Genomic DNA, 21,289 nt, shown 5'->3' with positions numbered 1-21,289 from the left:
CAGTTTGAACATTATGTGTAACTGGTATAGGAATTTTTGTTATGAGATTAGTTAATCTAGCATTTATTATGTTACTTTTGGACTTAGATTTTTTTGCTAAGGAGCCCTTCTTTTTCCTTTTTTTTAATGTGGGGCCTTGCGGTCGTGAAGTTACCGAAATCCTGGTTTCGTTTCGCAGTGTCTGCACTGGGGATAACGAGTCAACCATCAAGACATCTTTTTCAAGTAAAGTATTGTTCAGGAGGGGGGATGAAATGTAAGTATGCTCATTGTCTAGATCTGGAGGAGGAGTAATGTCTCTAAAAAGTAAAGGTGTGCTAACTCCAAAGGAAGCGTCAAGACCATCGCTTCCATGAGGAATAGTACATTGTGATGACATCACTTCCTGTAAGGGGGGATCAAGTAAACGACTATTTTTTGCGTGTTCCACGGACCGACGTCTCTCAGCCCGTAAGTCGTCTAAAGCCATTACCTTATCTATTTCTATAATTGGTCTGATAACAAAGTTATCCAATGTCCCTCGATTAGCATATCCTCTCCTGGGAGGCATTTTTTTCGAGGTAAGCAGACTCATGGTTTGTGTTGTAGTTAGTACGTCTACCTCTACAGCAAGCAACTAGTACATATAAAGTATATAGTATACAACAGCTACAACACGTGGATTAGCATATAACAGTAAATATGTCAACCAAGTCACTTACAGTTCAATGCGGGCACAAACAAGTGCAAGTAGAGTCCTTATGCAGAGGAAGGGAACGTGGCCCAGTCCAGTCTCCTCGGTCCTCTGAGGACCTCAGAGGGCCCGCCCTTTGCCCGGCCTTAGCCCGCGCGCGGCCCCGCGACACGGGGAGAGTGGCCAGGTTAAATAGCGCCTCCAGGCGCGAGTATCCGCCTATCGGGTTCCGGGACTGAAGCGGAGGAGTCTGGGGATTGTGGTCCCACCTCCGCACAGCGGCCGCGAAGATGGCTATGGCGGCGGCGGAAGGGAGACCTGTCGATAGAGCTCACAGTCAGGTAAGAAGTGCCCCAGGAATTGCAGTGTTCAGATGGCCAAACAAAATTTCAAATCAGTACAGCGCCCGCTCCACCGGGAGAGTGACCAGGTTAAATAGCGCCTCCAGGCGCGAGTATCCGCCTATCGGGTTCCGGGACTGAAGCGGAGGAGTCTGGGGATTGTGGTCCCACCTCCGCACAGCGGCCGCGAAGATGGCTATGGCGGCGGCGGGAGGGAGACCTGTCGGTAGAGCTCACAGTCAGGTAAGAAGTGCCCCAGGAATTGCAGTGTTCAGATGGCCAAACCAAATTTCAAATCAGTACAGCGCCCGCTCCACCGGGAGAGTGACCAGGTTAAATAGCGCCTCCAGGCGCGAGTATCCGCCTATCGGGTTCCGGGACTGAAGCGGAGGAGTCTGGGGATTGTGGTCCCACCTCCGCACAGCGGCCGCGAAGATGGCTATGGCGGCGGCGGGAGGGAGACCTGTCGGTAGAGCTCACAGTCAGGTAAGAAGTGCCCCAGGAATTGCAGTGTTCAGATGGCCAAACCAAATTTCAAATCAGTACAGCGCCCCAAATTAAGAATAAAAATTACTATGATCTAAGGCACGGCACTAAATATGTGAATTTGTGTAAAGGTCAATGGGTCCGTGTTAGAAATGCTAAGAAGTTCTCCAAATGCGATAGTAAATTTAGTGAACCTAAATTAGTTGTTAAAGTCATGAACAATACTGCCTTGTTACAAAATGGTGAAGTGTGGCATTTCAGTCGCCTTGCACCAGTATCATTTAATTGTGAAACTGAGAATGAGTGCAATAGCACAAAATTTTGGTGGTGGGAAACATTTGATTTCACACAAGATACTGATGATTCTAATTTGACTGGTGATAGATGTACTGTTGGTGAATGTATGACTTTGCCAGCGGTTTCATCTAATTTTGATCCAGTGTTAAATGGAAATGTGCATCAATCTTCAATTATCCCTGACTGTGTTCTTTGCCAGTAGTATCATCTGAGTCCAACCCACTTGTGGATGAAAATTCACATGTGCTTCCTGATTCTAATACACCAGGTCTGTCCTGTGATAAAAATTTGGTTAAAACATCTAGTGGAAGAATTATCAAGAAACCCAAATGTTTAGAAATGTTTGATTGTAGTTAATTATCTTGTTTTTTGTTCTTTGTTTTTTTTTTTTGTTTAAATTCCTTTAAAGGGGGGATTGTGTAGTATGTAACCTTAAGGTAAGCTGTATGTCATCATATTAGAACGTGTTTACAATCTAGAATTGTGGGGCGATTTGTATAATGACATTCTTTCTCTTGACGGTTCTGCTGAGGAGGCCGCTCTTGCTGGATGCCCTGTTCCTGTATGCGGAGGGTTGTAATAAAGAATCCAACATTTCAATTTACCTTCAAGAAGATTTATTTCAAGGTCACTACACTGCACCAGTCCAGGTTTTTTTTTGTTTTTTTGGGACATGTAGTCTTGCTTATGTCATTATAAAATAGGACTACATGTCCCAGCATTCAAAGGATAAAGTCTAGGCTGGAGCAATACATTACCCATGAACCTGGGAAATTTGGCAGCTATGTAGTTAAACAAGAAAGCATAGTCCTCGCATCCATATGAATAACGGAACTTCATACTTTCAGGCGCAAAACATTGTAAACTTCACATAAATATCTCCCACACTTTTGTTCAAAACCAATAAAACTGTATGCAAAAAAATATATTTCCCACACCACACGAAACGAAAGAACAAACACATTGCTGAGGCAAGCTCTGCTCCTCAAAGATGCTGGTACTCCACGCCAGCAGCTGCGCGACATGACTTCTTCTCCATATTCCAACATGGTGTGAACTTCAGCACAAACGTTTCAGCTTGCTTACCGTCCTTGTCCGTTTTTTGTTTCCTGCAGCCAATCTCGTCTGATCGGAGAGCTTCTTTCGCTTCCGGTGCCAAATAGTCACGGGTCCAATCAGAGTTGACGTTTTGTTCTGGCGAAAGGTGTAAGGTTGCGTTTCCGCTCGCCATTTTCTTTCGCAGCACTCCAGCGGTGGCGCGTGATTTCTACGGCCCCCGGGGAGGAATTTTTTGTGTTTTCCCGGTGAGGGAAAATTAACCCAGCATGGTGAGTCGACTCGTGTCTTCCCAAGGGGTTGTTTTCTGAGATTTATTTAAGAGGTTGGGGTATATGTCTCCGCTGTATTCTTATTTATTCACTGCACGCTACCTTCGCGCCATTGTCAGCTCGTTTTCACCGGATTTTTTTTTTTTTTACCAAGAAGTAATCCTTGATTGTACGAAATCTAGTCACTCCACGGCTTGGTTCTATGACCTCTATGTTCTCTTTTGTAACCCTGTGTACCAAACGTGGCCTGTAGCCGATATTTCATCTTGTAAAATTGTCTGCACATTGATAAGTGGTAGTGCAAATTACGTCATGTGCTCGGTTGATTGGGACCACAGTGCCTGAACTGCCAGGAAACGCAAATATTGTTAACGATGGCTTCAAGCCCATCTGAATACCACCAGTGAATTGTATTTGTGCCAGGATCCCCGTATTCTTTCTTGCATGGGGGCATTTAGTAACTGTAAGGGTACACAATAGGGCAAATTTTTATTTGCCAGTTGACCGCATTTTGATGATGGTTGCATAGATTGTTTTCAACGTGTGGATTTTGAAAGTAACATTTTAGAGTTGTAAATAACTATTTTTATTCAAATAACCCAGCCTCTAATTGTGTCAAGCGTGGTCTTGTGGTTTTATTTTGTAAAGATAAACGTGCTTACCGTGCGCCATATAATGGTAATTATGGAGTTGGTCTAGACCGCCTCAGACTGTCTAGTCCATAGAGGATCGTCATAGCGATGTTCCTTTTTATCTGAAACCTGCTTTTTTTTTTTTTTTTTTTTTTTTCAGATGTAGCAGTAAAAAAGTGAAGTGATTAATGATCACATGAAAGCAGTTATAATTCATCTAATCGTGTTTGTTTATATTTTTTTCCAGAGTTTACCACTGAACCCTAAGCCTTTCCTCAATGGACTGACTGGCAAGCCAGTAATGGTCAAACTAAAATGGGGAATGGAATACAAAGGGTATCTAGTATCTGTCGATGGATATATGAACATGCAGGTAAGCTTAATTTCTGATTGTCAGTCGACTTTACCATTTCGAAGTAAAGTACTCCACACAGGATCCTTGCTGTAACTGATTTATTTCTACGGTACAGAGCCACCGCAGGAAAAGTCTTCACAACTGCTCAGGCACTCCAATAGCTACCACAGAACTTCCATGACATTGTAATTGGAACATACGTAGAAAAGTTAATGCATAACGCAGGTCTACAACACACCCTCAGCCGCCCTCTTTTATAACCTAACACAACAAATGTATAACACGTGATTATAAACCTCTTTACAACAGAGGGTACTGTGGATGCATCTGCAAGGATGACTAGGATATCTGCATATGCAAGATTCCATTTACAAGGTTGTGTATGTGCAAGCGAAAGATGATGTGGTGGCAGATTTCCTTTCTAGAAAGCCAACACAGAAGAGTGTGAGCGCAAGTGGAATGATTTTCGCATGGTGCTCATACACAATGGAGTTGGCGCTTATACACAATATCGGAGTACTTGCAGTGAAAAAAGTAGTCATGCAAAAAGGACGTTTTGTTACAAGAAGTGGCTAATTTCATTGTGGGCAGATAGCCAAACAAGAGGAACTTATCGGACACCATTAAACTCATTTGATTGTGGAGTAATTTTGAGGGGTGAAAGAACTACTTGTCCACTTAACCTACGCAGCAATATTTTGCGACTTATGAGGGTCATTTTGGTATTGGGCAAGCGAATTTTGTAGGTAAGAAATAATTTTTGTGGCTTGGTGTGGACTTGGCAGTAGAAAACATGGTCAAATGTATGGAATGCTCTAGAACCGATAAATCTCTTAAATCATGCAGGCAAGATGAGTAGCTAAATTGCATGGATTACTTCTGGCGTAACATCTTGATTGCTAATCATCTCTAACGGGTGCTGTAAAGAGAACTTGAGTGGCGCCCAATAACTTAGTAGTAAATGATGATAAAGCTAGTGTTTAAGAAGTGGGGTTGCAAGTTAAACAGCCCAAGACAATTGCAGCTGTGATGACAGATACTGTGGATTCTAGGCTGAGTTCGTAATTTTTTTAGAAAAAGAATATCTAGTTTGGTATTCAGAGGAAATCAGAAGGTAGTATTCTAGGGATGTTTTGGAGCATGTGCATGCAAGACCTTTGTGCAAAAGGGGGTTGTATTACTCTAGAAAGTATTGTCTTGAGGGTGAACAGTTTTGAATCCCGAGATAACGTGGGTGGCTTGGGGATGTGATTATGGCCAAAGATGGTGTCTAGGTTTGTAGAGATTGCTGATATGAGACAAGGGAATAGGCCAGGAACAGATATGGTTTTGAGGAAATTGTGAAGCAACCTGTATTGCTCAGTGGTAAAAATTTCTTTTGACTGTAGACCATGGGAACTTAATTGGGTGGCAGGTCCTCAAATGGCGGAATTTTCAAGGTTTCAGAATGTGTAGTAATGAAAACGACAAGGTTCTAAAAGCAGTCCAGCCCGTTGAGCAGGAGTGTTAACCAGTGTAGAAAAGGGCTCCTTTTGGCATGCTTTATTCCCCCACCCCCTCCACCCACACACAAGTTTACCTGACTCTGAATGCAACTTTGACTAAATGAACACTGGGTCCCTGCAAATCGGGTTGCCAGTGTTCTTTCCCAAAACTGTACCTTTGTTTCCACATTTGGCACACCGCGGGCTCACACATAGGTCCCTTGAAAAAGGTACCGGTGGTACCAAAAGCATTGTGACCAGAAATGGTCTCTAAGGGCTACAGCATGTTATGACAGCCTAAGAGACCCCCCCCCCACCCCCCAAACACATGCATACTGCCCCCCCCCCCCCCCCCCCCCGACCAAGCTCCACCTTTGGCAGCAAGGTTGGTGGGGAAATAAGTAATTAGGAGGTGATCCTCGCAGCCAGGACCACCCTTCTGGTTAGCTGGGCTGAAGTGACCCCCTCCTTTGAAAATCCTCCCTATTGACTGTGGATTTTAGCCAATAGGATTAGGGTATACCTCCTCCCCAAAGGGAGTGACCATAGAAAGGGTTTAGAACATAGTGTGTAGTCACCCTAAAGGTAAGTAGGCCACTGACCTACCTGCCAGAACCTTTAACACCCATAATTGAGTATTTAGGGGCAACCTTGATCCTCAGATTCCTGGTGACCTAAAGGACCGAAGAGCCTTACCAGCAGTGAAGACGCTAGAAGACAACTGACTTGGCTGCAGTCCTCTAAGAAACTTGTGTCAAAAAGTGACTCGTCCTGCAGGCCCAGTGACGTCCACAACCCTGGGAGGACTGCCTGCATTCCCTAAGAACCAAGGGCTCTATGCACAAAGAAACCCTCAAGAGCTCCTGTGTCCTGCTGAGCCATAGAAACAGACCTCCGGACCTACCGCTCCACCCAACGCCTCAAGTCAGTGGCCCACCGGTCATAAGAAGGTTCCCCAGCGGTCCTGAGCTCTGGTCCAATCCAGGGTGACCTCTCTTGGACTTCACGATAACGCCTGCAGCCTCAACACAATGGAACCACAACTGGCTTTGGTAAGGATCTTCTGACCTCGAAGGACACCCGTGCACCTGCGGCCCCCAGGCCTTGGGGAGCCTGTCCAACTGGTGCCCCTCAACATCCCAACTTCCCTCCAGAGGCACTGGTTCTTTGTCCAGGTTCCTACTCCGAGCCTGCAGCCTTTGTTCAATATCATCCGTCTCTGTTGCTTTGGGCGCCTGACATGGTGTTGGCACTCTGCACCTGGTCACCTCTGATGGTGTGTTTGGTGCTGCCTTGTGCCTCCCCAACTGATTTTTACCTACCTGCACCTCTTTGTGTGCCCCCAGTTTCCATTGACGAACATTGGGCCCCAGTGACCAAATTTGACATCTGCTCCTGGCTGTCCCCATGCTGCTGGTGCAGTCTCTACATTTTCCTGACCCTTGCCCAGTGTTGGTCCTAAACCCTGAAGACTGGAATTATAAGTTGTGTACTTACCTGTAAAATTATATTGATTTCCGTCCATAGGTTACCATTGAACTGTTTGAGAAACGGACTATGTCCACGTTTTATACTTAAACTGTGATTACATTTGGTATCTGATTTAATCATTGTGTGTAGTAATTTCTTGCCGGATTGTGTACAACAAATGCTTGCCACAACTCTCCAATGAGCCTAACTGCTCAACCACACTGCCTGAAAGAGCATTTAGTAATATCTACTTTCATATGGGGGATCCACTGGACTCTGCACACTGTATCTTACTTTGGTACAGTATATAGAGAACCAGCTTGCTACAACCAGTGTTCGTAGAGAAGATTGTAACTGGATGAGGATATTGGAGATATTTGGTAGCCGTGACCAACCTGACACAAGTTTGTTTTCTTTTGCTGTTGCAACTTACCATTAGGGTGTTAGATGACGAGTAAAGAAGACTGATTGTTTGTCCAGAAGGAGATTGTTTACAGTACGGTTGATCATTAAACAGAATGCAGCCTTCAAGTACTGGGGGGCATTGTGAGTTGGTCGCTTGAGCCCTTTGAGGGAGAAATTGGGACCCTATTGAATTCGGAAATTATGAACAGGGTCTAGTTTTGGGCACTACTCAGCCCTGTTCCTGGCTTCTCAGGGCACATAGTGGGGTAAAGTGCAGAAGATGTAGTCCTTTGCTTTCCCATACACCCAGCCAGACCACTTTCTGTGTCTGCTCGATGCAGACTTGGTCAAGACCAAAGGAATGATATTGTATGAGCCAGTACCTGTTATCAGATTGTGTTCGCTTAATGAGTCCCCATGGAAACTCAAGTAAAAAACGTCACTTTTGGTTCAGTTGTGTGGGGCAAACTACCAGCGCAGAGTTTGGGGTTTGATTCTAGGGTAGAGCAACCCTTGACATTTTGACCTAAGTGATTTGAAATGAGTAATAACGGTCATTACATACGATATATCACTTTATATAACCTTTTACTCCTTGCTTAAATACTGGTCAAAATTTCCCAAAAGTAGAGTTTGCTTTATGATGGATATATTAGAATAGTTATGACTTTGAGGTGGCAACTAGTACGTATACTAAGCCAGTCGAGTGATTCTTCGCACCGCATTGATATACTGGTTGTAGCATTTCATACTGCATCCTCTATTTCTCAGTTAATGGTTTATGTGCTTGCTCATGTGCTGATTGTAAAGTATGGTATTTTCATATATTTTCTTTTACAGCTGGCTAACACAGAAGAATACATTGATGGGGCGTTATCTGGACATCTGGGTGAAGTCCTGATAAGGTAATTTAAAATGTGGGCACTTGTCTTGAAGTAAAATATATGGCATCCCATTGTGTATTAGAATTGTTTTTCTCTATGTTCCTGTGACGGCGTGGAAGTGATTTGAATGTTAATACTGGATAGCTATAAAGATTCAGGTTTGTCTTTTTGTGAAAGACAATTGAATCCTTAGTAATCATCTAGTCTTAACAAGAATTGCATGTCTCCTAAACATGTCCCATCAGTGTTGGCTTAATTTTATTTTAACAAACGTTTCATTGTTGTGCTGGAGATCTTTCCTAAAATGGGAATTAGTTTGTACACAAGTTGCTGTTGGGAGTGGACGCATCAACCAAGTATTTTCAAGTACAAAAAAGGTTTGGCCAACTGGTCTGGTTTAATTTATTCATTCATAAATGTTATAATTTATTACTAAACCATCAGTTCGGTAAGTCAAATCATGGCAATCTGGGTCTACAATGCCTGAATTTCTCAAAACATATTGCAACCATATAGCCAGACATGTTCAAGCAGGTTAAGCTATGAATTGAATCTTATAGGGACCAATGATGCAGTATTGCTGCAGGGGTGATATAGACATTAATCTGGATTTAACTTCAGCAAATGGGAACATATGGGCTCCCAAAAGTCACAGGGTCAAGCAACTGGTGGTAAGGATACGGCATATGTCTCTGCCCACTCCTCACATAACTACATATTTGTAAGCCAATCCTGAAACTTTAGGGCATGCCAGCCACCCAACATCATGGCCACTCTACGTTTACCCAAAAGCAAACCAGTGGCAATGAATTGACGCAACTTAAGGTACTTCCTTGACATAACCAGAACGATCGCGGGTGCTACTTGGAAAGCATTCAGTCCTGTCTAGCAGCGCTGCAATTGTCCAATTCCAAAACGCCCCACTGCTGGGCAGGCCCTTGCCAAGTGGAGCAAGTCTTCCAAAGGATTGACTAACTGCCCACAGCCTACCCCACTAGGTGTAATCTATATGCAGCTGATTCCATGTAGATGAGATTGCTTTAGCTGCCTCCCCTCTCTGGGTGAGACTGCTCTCCTATGTAAAGTGTATACTCGGCCCTACCCACCACTTGCCTGTGGTGGGCACCTGCGCTCATTTTGCAACAGACCGTGACTCAAAGCAAGATGGAAAGACCAAGGAGAGAGAACAATGCTAAAGGCATAAAATAGGCTGAAAAAAGAACGGCAAGTGTAGAATAGTGAAAGAGAAAGGTTATGGCAACATCTGCATTCAATAGGACCCTAAGAAAATGTTTGATGCTCTGCATTTGCTTTTACAAATTACACACTGCTCCCTCCACAAATGTCACCTCCACATTTAGTAGCAGACATCCCTAATGTTCTTATTGTAGGCATAATTATATCAAAAGCACCCTCTCATTCACCAGCACAACCTGACTGCTAACCCTGGAATCAGTACCACCAGATTGCCCATACCAAGAATCACCACTAGGTTCACAGCTGATACTCCACATCAAAATAAGTGTAAGCAACCCAATATCCAAAAATGAGAAGTAAATGTTGACACAGAAAACTGACAAAGGCACCTGCAATTCCAGTCCCAACTAGCACTTTCAAGAAAATGTTGCCCTTCACAAGCATGTATAGCTAGTTTGTATAGAAAAACTACCCATGTGGGGGAACAGCTAGATGCACCAACTATGGCCAGTAATCAGAATCTGCACTAGACTGCGCTCTCTAATAAGAACATGGCACGGGAGAGGAGTTGGCCTAAGGGCTAGGGCGGTCAACCTCTAATCTGTGGAACTGGGTTCGAGTCTCGGCAATGACGCTGAACATCCTGTGATTCTGGGCAAATCACGTAATCTCTCCGTGCCTAACAAAAATGAACGTGTCCTCATGTAATACAACTGGTGCTATGTAAAGCGCTCTCATACCAGATTCGGATCAAGTTCGTGCCAACAAAAACAGTGTAAAAAAATCTAGACTCGTTACACTGCCAAATGGTGCACTGGAGAAGACCTACTTGTTTACAATAACACTAACCTTTGATCTCACCTATTCACTGTATACCCATCCTGCAGGAGCCAGCCCTAAGTTTGCACACATTATCTTTCATTTCATATATTGCATAGCTCGGAATAAGATCCGTTTTCCAAACCTAATAGCATCATAACAAAGCAGTACATCGCAAAACCTTTCAGCAATAGGTAGATGTGAGAAGGGCATAAAACAAAACCACCAATACCACGGCAGGGTAACAACTTAAGGAAATTTAACACCGCCATATCCAGCATACTCTAATTTTCAGAGCTACAAAAATTTTGTCTACCTTTCAAGGAACACAGCTCTTCAACATTTAGTGATTGGAAATGGTAGCTAAAGCACATCGTTAGGCAATCATTTTTTGGTTGTGGTGTGATGGATTTCGATATTTCTGGAGGAGAAAGTAGGGTTATGCAAGGAAGTCCTGATATGAAGTGCCACTAAATTTGGCAACCAGGAGACGCGTGGCAATAAATCTGTTCTGCTTACTTGGTTGCAAAATCTGAATTTAAAAACATCTTATGAGGTTAAGGCACCTGCTGGAGAGATGTGTTTAGTAAATCTGAGGGAATAGTAATAATGGTAAGATAACTGTGGTGGTTAACATTTGCTGGAAAGATCTGTCCAGTCCCAGTTTTGAGTCAAAGAAGCATGCATGGTTAATACGTCTTCTGCAAAGCACATCATGTAACATGCAAATGGCGGACTTTACTTTATGTAGATAGGTAAGTGGGTTACTGCTTTGAACACATCCTTATGTTACTTGCAGTTGCATTGTAATTCTAATATAGCAGAATGAGTTATGTGACTCCTACAACCAGTAACCCTCACTGTCTTAAGCAACACATCCTGTACAATGATTTACAAACTTGTGTGACTTATTGTCAACGTGTACATGTGATGTAAAGCGCTATAAAGGTAATAAAAATACTGGTATTTTGCACTGGGACAGCAACAAATCTGACGTTCTTACAGTGCACAAATATCTATTGTATCTGGGGGTCTGAACTGAGTCAAAATCGTGCTTAAGTACCTGTGCAGTGCTAACAAGATGTGTGCTTTTGTTTCCCTTGCATTGCATTTGCATCTAGGTGTGATGCTACAGGTAGCTCCCATGCAGGATCATCAAACAAAAGGAGGCCAAATTGCCCCTCAAGTTCTGGCTTTATGCCCCAGCTCGAGCCTCAAATAAGAAAGTGAAGGTGATTCATCAATTGATGTGGAACTACAGGGATTCCATATAGTGTCCATAGCTTTCCCGGATCACAGTGGGGGATGTCTGTATGGTAGAAAATACCCAGTTATCTCATTGGTGCAGTCTGCCATTGCAACAGGTATGGTATGTCTGGTCTGGTAGCTGCCTTTGTCAGGGGGACCATGGTGGACTTAGCCTAATTAACCAGCGGCCAAATTACACTATTTCATCAATGATGGGAGTCCAGTTAACAGCTGGATTTTAACCACCAGCATTGCTCCATCCACATACATGGATAATCGTGTATCTGAATCCCATAATCACCCCCCCCCCCCCCCCCCCCCGGATTACAGTGGAACTTGCGCAGAGCACACGCCAATGGCTCCAAGGTTATGCCAAAAATAGGCGACCAGGGGCTTCCCTGCAGCATGCCTCAACCAATCAAAGCATTTAGGTAGACCATCACTTGGGGGCAGCCTAGCCGAGGGATTGATATTTAGGATCTGAACCCATTTGAAAAATGCCCCACCAAGTCCGGACAGTACCGTAAATAGAAAAGGCCATTCAACGGCATTGAAGGCCTTGGCGGCCTCCATAAAACGCAGCTACAGTAGTTACATTCTGTGTCCCATTGCAGTGGGTTCAGGAACACCAAGATTGCGATTGTTGTTTTGCGTGGACCTTTCTTCCGCGCCCTCATTCTTTAGTTGCACTGTACGTAGCTCCCCCTCAATAACTCACGGTTTGGCTTGCTGTGTGTGCACATCATCAACATCAGATATACACTGTTCGGCACCGGTCAGTCTTGTGTGTTGCGTATCCATGCGATCTTTCATATCCAAGCACCTGGTGAGTGAGTCTAATTTGTCATCAATGGCGCTAAGGCTCGTTCTTGTATTCAGCAAGAGTTTTAATATCCTCAGCTGGCTGGGGGGATTATTTCTATGATGGCTTCAGGAATAGCTTTTAGCACTCATGGATGGTTGGCAGTAGGAAGGATTTTTTTAGGGTTCAGGTATGGAGAAGGCATAGGTTTTACGGTTCTAGGTAGGGTACTGTTTAGTAAGTGGGTTGTCAGGGTTCAGGGTGGCTAGGAGTATGGGGTTTTAATATTCTGGGTAGGGTTAAGTAAGAAGATGTGTATATGGCTTCCCCATATTAAAAGGGAAATTAATGCATATTTTCATTAAAAAAAAATAAAAACGGGCAGGAGGTGGACCCTTCAAACAGCTGGAAACAAATGTATGGGTTTAAATTATTACTTCCACCAGTGGTAAAGTACAGTTATGTAATACAATGCATTGTAAAGGTCCACTTAGTGCATTGGTTGTGAAGTACCACGTGGTAAAGACATGTATAAAAGTGACTGATATTTTACTTCAACACAAAGTGAGAACATTATCTCCTCTAATTATCAAGTAGTACGCCACAAGGAGAAAAGGCGTTGATTTTAATGGAATTCTTTTATTGATGCTTAGCTGATGGGGACCCTGGGGAGTAGAGCTTGTCTGTGTGTCCGGTTCGATAGCACCAACTATGTGTATGTAAATGTGTGTGTGTGTATATGTAATGTCCACCAAAGCCACATTACTCTTGCTAAACACTGAGCGGGTGCCTACTGTACATGCATGTGGCTGCACGGTATTTTTCTCACCAATGTTCCAGAAGAACGAACCAGGTGGGCCAAACTTTTAATTCTTGATCGGCAGACTTGTTTAAACACCATGTCTTTATCAATGCCATTATATGGAATCATTCTTGCCGTATTCTTTCGTATTGAGGCTTGCCTCGCTCTTATTGGTTACTTGCTGGCCAATCATTTGTGGGTTATACGGGCATGCACCAATCCTTTCAAGATCACCATGGTGCCGTTTCGTAGATGTACCGGTCCCATTTGATCACTGTACCACACAGCTTTCCAAACTTCATGTTGGTGACACACTTTTTGGAGATGCATCACTTTTGGGACACGGTAAGGCAGTGTAGCGAGCGTGCACTACCTATAGGGGGGTACGGGGGGGTTCTTCCCCGGAAGAAAATTTTGAAAAAAGTGGGCAAATGGTGCATTTTCAAGCAAATTTGAGAAAGCAGGAAGGTTACTAAAGCAATTGTGAATCTGTTCTAACAAAGACAGTGACTGGCAAAACTGGGTGTACAGTGAGGCTTGTGCCTGAAGCAAGAATATAATCATGCACACATTGACACATGCCCCAGTGATTTAGGGAACAAAAGGGGCGGATGCACGCACTGCCAACCCTTCCAACCATGCACAAAGTCCGCCTGCTGCAACACATGAACTGCAGAAAATGTTTTTCAGCTTTCTCACAGGCGGTTCTTGGCTATATGCCCCCACCATTACTGATCTTCCGTTAAGAGCACCAATCACAAACAAGGAGTTGAAGCTGCCACTCTTTTCACACTTCACCCTCCAACCACTTCAGGTTCTCTCGAGCTTAGTTTCCCAGTGATGGTTTAAGTCCGACATAACCACTGTCAATGTACATTAGTGTCACTATGTCCCCATTTCTGTACTTGTACGGAGAGAGAATGTGGCTTAACAGCTAGGGCAGTCGACTTCTGAGCTGAGGAACGGGGATCGAGTCTGCAGGAACGCTCAACATTGTGTGATTCTGGGCAAATCACTTAATCTAAAAATTAATGTGTCCGTATGTAACGTAACTGGTACTCATGTAAAGCGCTCTGATACCTTCGGGCCTAGTTTGCGCTATATAAAACTCCAACCCAAAAAATACGCAGCAAGTGATGAAAGTTTTCTTATTTTAAAATGGGAGGAACAATGTTAAACTATAATGGCTCACAATGAACTATCACATCTGAAATCATAACTGAATTCCATCCCCGGCGATGCTCCCAAACCAACTCACCCTAGTGACCTGGCGGTCAACCGAAGCTATCACTTAAGAATACTCCAGAAAACATATATACCAAACAGTGGGGTATTTCCCTGACATCCTCATCCAAATCCAAGAGGAAAAATGCTTCTTTACTACATCGCTTAAGACCAAAGGATTGACATCACCCAAGCAGGCAAATAACATAAAATGCATTCTGAAAAATGATCTGGGCGAAAGCAATAAAACTGATGGCAATGTTCAGAACATGAACATACGCTAGTAATGCACTTACAGGAGAAGGAAAGTACTCTATGAACCCAAGATGTTAAGCGTTTTTCCTTCTAAAAGTGCACCAACTCTTATGTTGAGTGACAAAACTTAAGACTTTTAATGATCATGGGGCAGCTTAAACGATACAGCTCACAAAACAAATGGCAGCAACAAAACTAGAACACATACAATATAATTAATAGCACATGCAATATAATTCCAGAAAATAACTGCTGAAATGGTGTGGTGCCAATACAGGTGGAAAGGAATGACAATGGAAGAGTCTCTGGATGCAATTGGTTCCAACACGGTAAAACATTAACCATGGGAATGGTAGGACTGAATACAAAAGGCATTTAACATGTAAGGTTTGTTCACCTAAGACTCGTTCAATCTGAACTATAGAACGAAAGTGAACAAAAGCAAGCAAATATAAATCTCTCTAAAATATGGTGAAATGCATCATATGTCAAATTAAAATGTAAAGCGGGCCCAATGTATTTGCCTAACACTACAGGTCAATAAAAGCACCTTCTTTGTTGTAAAATCTGTCACTGCAGTCAATCAATGCATTTATATAGCGCACTACTCACCCAGAGTGTCTCAAGGCGCTGGGGGAGGGGGGTCCGCTACTGCTCGAACAGCCAGGTCTTGAGTTGCTTCCTGAAGGCGAGGTGGTCCTGGGTCAGGCGGAGGTGGGTCGGGAGGGAGTTCCATGTCTTGGCGGTGAGGTAGGAGAAGGACCGTCCTCCTGTGGTGGCTCTTCGGATGCGGGGGACGGTGGCGAGGGCGTGGCCGGTCGATCTACGCTCCCAAACGCCAGCTTCGAAGTTGAGGCGGCTGTTGAGGTATCCTGGGCCTTGGTTGTGTAGGGCTTTGTGTGCGTGGGTGAGGAGTCGGAAGGTGATTCTCTTGTTGACTGGGAGCCAGTGCAGGTCTCTCAGGTGTCCGGAGATGTGGCTGCGACGGGGGATGTCCAGGATGAGTCGTGCTGAGGCGTTCTGGATTCGCTGGAGTCTTTTCTGGAGTTTGGCGGTGGTTCCGGCGTAGAGGGAGTTGCCGTAGTCCAGACGGCTGGTGACGAGGGCCTGGGTGACCGTCTTCCTGGTCTCGGTGGGGATCCACCGGAAGATCTTGCGTAGCATGCGCAGGATGTTGAAGCACGATGAGGAGACGGCGTTGACTTGTCTGGTCATGGAGAGGGAGGAGTCCAGGATGAAGCCCAGGTTGCGTGCGTGGTCTGTTGGTTTGGGTGCGCTGCCTAGGGCGGGGGGGCCACCAGGAGTCGTCCCAGGCGGAGGGTGGGGATCCCAGGATGAGGACTTCCGTCTTGTCCGAGTTCAGTTTCAGGCGGCTGTTCTTCATCCATTCGGCTACTTCTTCCATCCCTTCGTGAAGGTTGGCTCTGGCGGTGGCCGGGTCGTTGGTGAGGGAGAGTATCAGCTGGGTGTCGTCGGCGTAGGAGATGATGTTGAGGTTGTGCTGGCGTGCGTTGTCTGCCAGGGGGCTCATGTAGATGTTGAAGAGGGTTGGACTGAGCGAGGAGCCTTGAGGAACACCGCAGAGGACTTCGGTGGCTTCAGATCTGAACGGGGGGAGGCGGACTCTGTGTCCTTCCGGTGAGGAAGGAGCTGATCCACTCCAGTGCCTTCTCCCGGATTCCGACGTTGCTGAGTCGCTGCACTAGTGTACGGTGGCAGACGGTGTCGAAGGCCGCGGAGAGGTCTAGGAGGATGAGGGCTGCTGTTTCTCCGTTGTCAAGCAGTGCTCGGATGTCATCGGTGGCTGCGATCAGGGCGGTCTCGGTGCTGTGGTTGGCCCGGAAGCCAGACTGCGAGAGGTCGAGGGAACCGTTCGTCTCGAGGAAGGCGGCCAGCTGCTTGTTGACGGTCTTCTCGATGACTTTTGCAGGAAACTGGAGCAGCGGCCTTACCTTAGTTATGGATGCGTCTGTGCCTCGGTCGGCATCCCTCTCTCACTGCATCCCCACATAGGTGATAGAGCTGTGTTCTGACCAATAGTGAGCCGACTGACTCTTGCTTTAATTGCACTGTCTCTTAAGGCAAAGCTGGAGAAATCTGGTAGAGCAAGCTACTGACAGCCTGTGAGCTCGCTACAAGAGCACCCTGGCAGTTGAGTAACTGCAAGGTGTCTGCAGCAGCAAAGGTTTCAGCTGGTAGATGTCAGTCAGCTGATGTTTAGTTACCAGAGCGCATATGTGAAGCCGGTGGTATATTTATAGTGACCAGAGCACAGCCGTGACCTTGAAGCAGGAGGTATGGGCTGATGCGTGGCTTCTGGGAATTCCAGTGTCCTCTACAACTGGACGCCGACAAAAGCACTGTGGGTTCAGGTGAATGAGCGAAAGAGACCCCCAGGTTTTCAAGAGGAACCTACAGTGGCGGCGGAAATTCACCAGCTAGGCAGGGATTGTCCTAGCAACTAAGGGAAACCCCATCATAGTGTTGTGAGCGATAACTTGTGTTCTGGCTTTGAACAAGAACAAACTGATTGTGGAGAATTCATCTATCAATGAATAAAGCTTGGGCATCCGCTTCGGGTGCCAATGTCAAGGCGCAGTGTCAGGGCGAACAGCAAAGTTTCTATATTTTGTTGATTTAAAAGGATATTTCAGCAGTGTAGTAGGGAGTGAATTCATCTCTTCCTTATTCGGGTGGCCAGGGATCTACCATGCATACAGGATGTGTATTATGTGTTTGGTGTACTTGCCATCTGTGCAAGCAGGCCCTCTAGAATTATGTAGTTCTACAGCTTTAGCGTTTTCTGCATAATTATATATTTACCACGTTTACCACAACATGGCATCTGCTGCATAATTTACATCATCAAAAAAATGTTTCTAGCTGAAACACGCAAGACATCCTTTTTGTCAAATTCAATCCTTTCTTTCACACATGCATTATCCACATAATGCAAAGATTTTGTCTAACTTGACCATAGAACTCACAAACAGGCCGTCCCGACCTGATGCTGTTGTCATTGCCACTTTTCTCCTTATGCTACTGAACTGCTCACTTTACATTTCGAGCACCTGGATGCTCTCCTGCTGTGCTGGCACAACCCTACACCCCCTCTCTGTCCACTCTATCACTTTACCTCTCTGCTTACTCTCTTCCCCTTTATGTACTCTCTGCATCCCCTTTGCCCCCTATATTTTCCCCTGCACGCGCCTCTTGGTCTGATCTCCTCTTCCCCTGTCTCTCCCCTCTGCTTGCCCTGTGCCCAGTCTCTGATTCTACTCAAATGGACGGATGTACTGTCACAAAGTCATCTGCAGCCCACTAACACCTACTGCCTGATCCTGAGTCCCTATTTCCTCTCTGGTTCTGCTCTCATCATCCTTTCTCTTCGTCGGCTCCTCTCTGCCCTAACTTGCTATGTCTCCTGCAAGCTTTGCGAAGACTTAGAAAAGATGCCATGGATTATAAGTCAACAAAGAACTGAAGTCCTACCTGAGGGAGTGAAATATAGCTATAATTGTATGGAGTACAGAGGTGGCCTCAAACCATGTGCCCCAGTGCCACTGTGTCTTCTGCGGTGCTGAAAGCTGCCCTCCTAGTGACAAGTCCACAAAACACATGTTTAACTGTCAACTTGGTAAGTGGGTGCTTCTTATCAGGAAGTGATGATTCTGAAAACACATAGTATGTACATAAGAGCCCATGCTCACCTCTGGGGCAGCTTGAGAACCTTCCTGGAGTGGGCAGAATGAATGGGGTGCATTTTATTACAAAAGGCCTGTTGGGCATGAAGGTCTGTGCCTTGCTGAGCATGACGGTGTACTGGAGTTCAGATCCCTCACTTAAACCCTACCCATAAACCTTCACTTACCTCAGCTTAACTTTCCCTTTTCATTTATTATCTTCATATAGAACCCACATTGCCTGAAAAAAGCTTCAGAGCATGTTTGCTGTTAGGGTATGAGAGGCAAGGAAAAGGAAAGGGCAACTGAAACCATATACTGGATTCCAAGAAGGTTTAGTCTCAAATATTTGGCAATGTTAAAAAAAAAAAACCCTGCTTTATTCTTCGGATAGGACAGAGTTGGAGACAAGTTCAGGTAGAAGGCATGGTGTTGGGAAAATCAAATGGTCCAGTCAGACCTTGCCTGAGTGACCAATGAATAGGTTTTTCTTTGTGCAGAAAATTCCATCTCCCTTTCCTTTATAATTGTTCACTTTTTTAACCATAAGGTGTGACCTCAGCGATGGTCATGGCTTGGATAAAGTGGCCTTGTCCCTTGTATACTCTCGGTAAAATGTAAACACAACTAATGTGATGTCACATCTTGCAACATTTTATTGTCCTATTTCGTGAAATGTATTAGGGTCTAAGGTCGTGCATTAACATTAAGCCGTATGGGGAAATTTGGAAGTTGGCATCTCAAGACTGAGGATACAACTTTGAAATTATTCGTTGTTGGTGAGTTAGCGTATTTTAAAAAGCAAAACTTTTAAAACGGCTTTCTTCTTATAATCTCATAACACAGTGCTGTGCATAATGAATTCACACGAGCCTGGATGCTACAATTTTTCAACAGTTTTTTATCTCGAATGTTTTTTGTTTGTTTTTTTTAGTCTTTTCCTTTTTAAAAACAACCACTTGTTTCCTTTGGCCACTGTAGCGATACATTGCAGCTTTCTTGTGACATCTTCCTGAGCCAATTTCTCCCGGACGCATTTACAGGAAGGAAGTGAGGCTGAAAAGTAAACTACCTGTGTCATCCCGTGCGACACCCACCATTTGCAGGCGACACAGTACTGTGTTGGGACACACAGTTTGGAAAGCTCTGCTGTACCATAATGCATTCAGTTTGGTGCATGGTAAAATATCTGGAGAATTCTATTGCTTCGGTTGATTCCGTTCATAAAACAAACCCTCGTTCTGCTGTACATGCCAAATTTGGATATGCTTGCCAGGAAAGCGCATATTTTGTAATTGCGCTACCCATTTAGTAATGTTGACTCTGTCACCTGGCTTGCCTCTCCTTCAAGGCACTGGCGGTTCCAGCAATGTTAAATTAATGTCCATCAAAGCCACATTACATATATATTTATTGGGGCTGTGTTGCTATCTGTGTTTAAGCTGTCCACTGTCCTGCATCCTGGCTAATTAGATACAAGGAGGTTTAGCTGCTCTAAAGTTGACAGGTTGTTGCAGATCTGCCTTTTGTTTGGAGTACACACACATGCATTGATCTATAGTAGTAAAAATAGATTTTGTGGGTATGCATCTTCCTGGAACCTATGTGTCTGGTCTGTTGATCTCACTGAATAAAATATTGTCGGAAATGAGTGTTCTGGATTTCTGGCCAAACACAAGCTTTCTTTTTATGCAGTGTTTTTGTTTGGTAGGAAGGTGGGCTTTAATTCTTGTGGAGTTGGTAATCGTTGTCCCTTTGTCACTAAGAAGTGCTACAGTATGCGGTTAGATTTCTTTCACCATTTGGTCAGTGTGTGCTTATAAAATTGATTTATACAGGTCATTGTTATATCGTTTTTAATTTAAATGGCAGTAAAAGCGCAATAAAATGTTTCAAATTAAGTGTGTTCAGTCCATGCCTAGGTTTACAGATGGCATTTGTGTTTATAAATGTAACCTTTTAAGGAGCATTTATGGGTGGGTATTTTAAGTTAGATTTTTTTAAGTACACAGTACTGAAGTGTGCTACGCTGTGCATTTGGCTATATAGATTTTATTTGCACCCTTACAAGTTTAGTGGAATGATGAGGAGCATTTCTTAAATGTCTTGAATAAATAGAAAAACTGTTCATTCTGTTCTAACAAGAATATTCTTCAAATCAACTTTTCAATAGAACATTTATTTTTCTTTTACAGGTGTAACAATGTCCTCTATATCCGAGGAGTGGAAGAGGAGGAGGAAGATGGAGAAATGAGAGAATAAAGTCTGAAAATGGCTGTTAATCTTTAGTAGATGTATCATTTATGGTTCACTGTCTGTATGAATGTAGAATTTTTGTTTATACAATAAAACTTTTTTTTGTAGTTTGCAGTTTTAATGTTCATTTAGTATTTAGAAAAAATCCTAAAAGGGTAGGTGCTAATTTTGCAGCTAGACTGATGTTGAGGGTTGATTTAATACAAATGTATATAAATCCTTGCTGTACCCATTACATTTTCGGTATTGCTCCTATTTGACCGTGCCGAACCAGTTATTGTCCTCGCTAATTTCTGTACGCCGTTACATGCTGTACAACCTCATGGTGTATACAGTGGCATGATCTCCATGCCGCTTAATTGTATTTATTCCTGCTTCCTGTCCTTTGAATGTCTGTTTCAGACACTAGTTTCAGTGTAAACCTATTTCTACAGCTCTACAGCATTGTGTAATCCTGGACCAGTTAGTCATTTTACTTGTACCTCGCTTCCATTAGCAGTACAGCCTGGAAGCCTGTAGTAGCAAGCTAGCCTCAGTATATTGGTTTTGTTAACCGTGCAATTCCATTTACACATGGGATGCACAGTTTAATCTGTGCTGAGGCTTAACTTCTAACAAAGACCTCTCATGTTGACCTGTTTCTCCTCT

The 21,289-nt window shown here is 44.1% G+C and overlaps 1 protein-coding gene across 1 annotated transcript; it reads left to right on the top strand.

The window, feature by feature from the left end:
- The first annotated feature begins 2,988 nt into the window (after positions 1-2,988).
- SNRPF (small nuclear ribonucleoprotein polypeptide F) lies at positions 2,989-20,748 on the top strand. Its single transcript, XM_085653372.1, has 4 exons — positions 2,989-3,125; positions 4,005-4,130; positions 8,312-8,376; positions 20,581-20,748. The coding sequence occupies exons 1-4, from the start codon at positions 3,123-3,125 to the stop codon at positions 20,645-20,647; spliced, it is 261 nt and encodes an 86-aa protein (XP_085509498.1). The 5' UTR covers positions 2,989-3,122; the 3' UTR covers positions 20,648-20,748.
- Positions 20,749-21,289: the final 541 nt, after the last annotated feature.

The sequence above is a fragment of the Triturus cristatus genome, chromosome 4_1 (genome assembly GCF_964204655.1).
Source record: "Triturus cristatus chromosome 4_1, aTriCri1.1, whole genome shotgun sequence".
Classification (NCBI taxonomy): Eukaryota; Metazoa; Chordata; class Amphibia; order Caudata; family Salamandridae; genus Triturus; species Triturus cristatus.
Note: the sequence above shows the minus strand (reverse complement) of the source record. Positions and strands in the feature narration are given on the sequence as shown.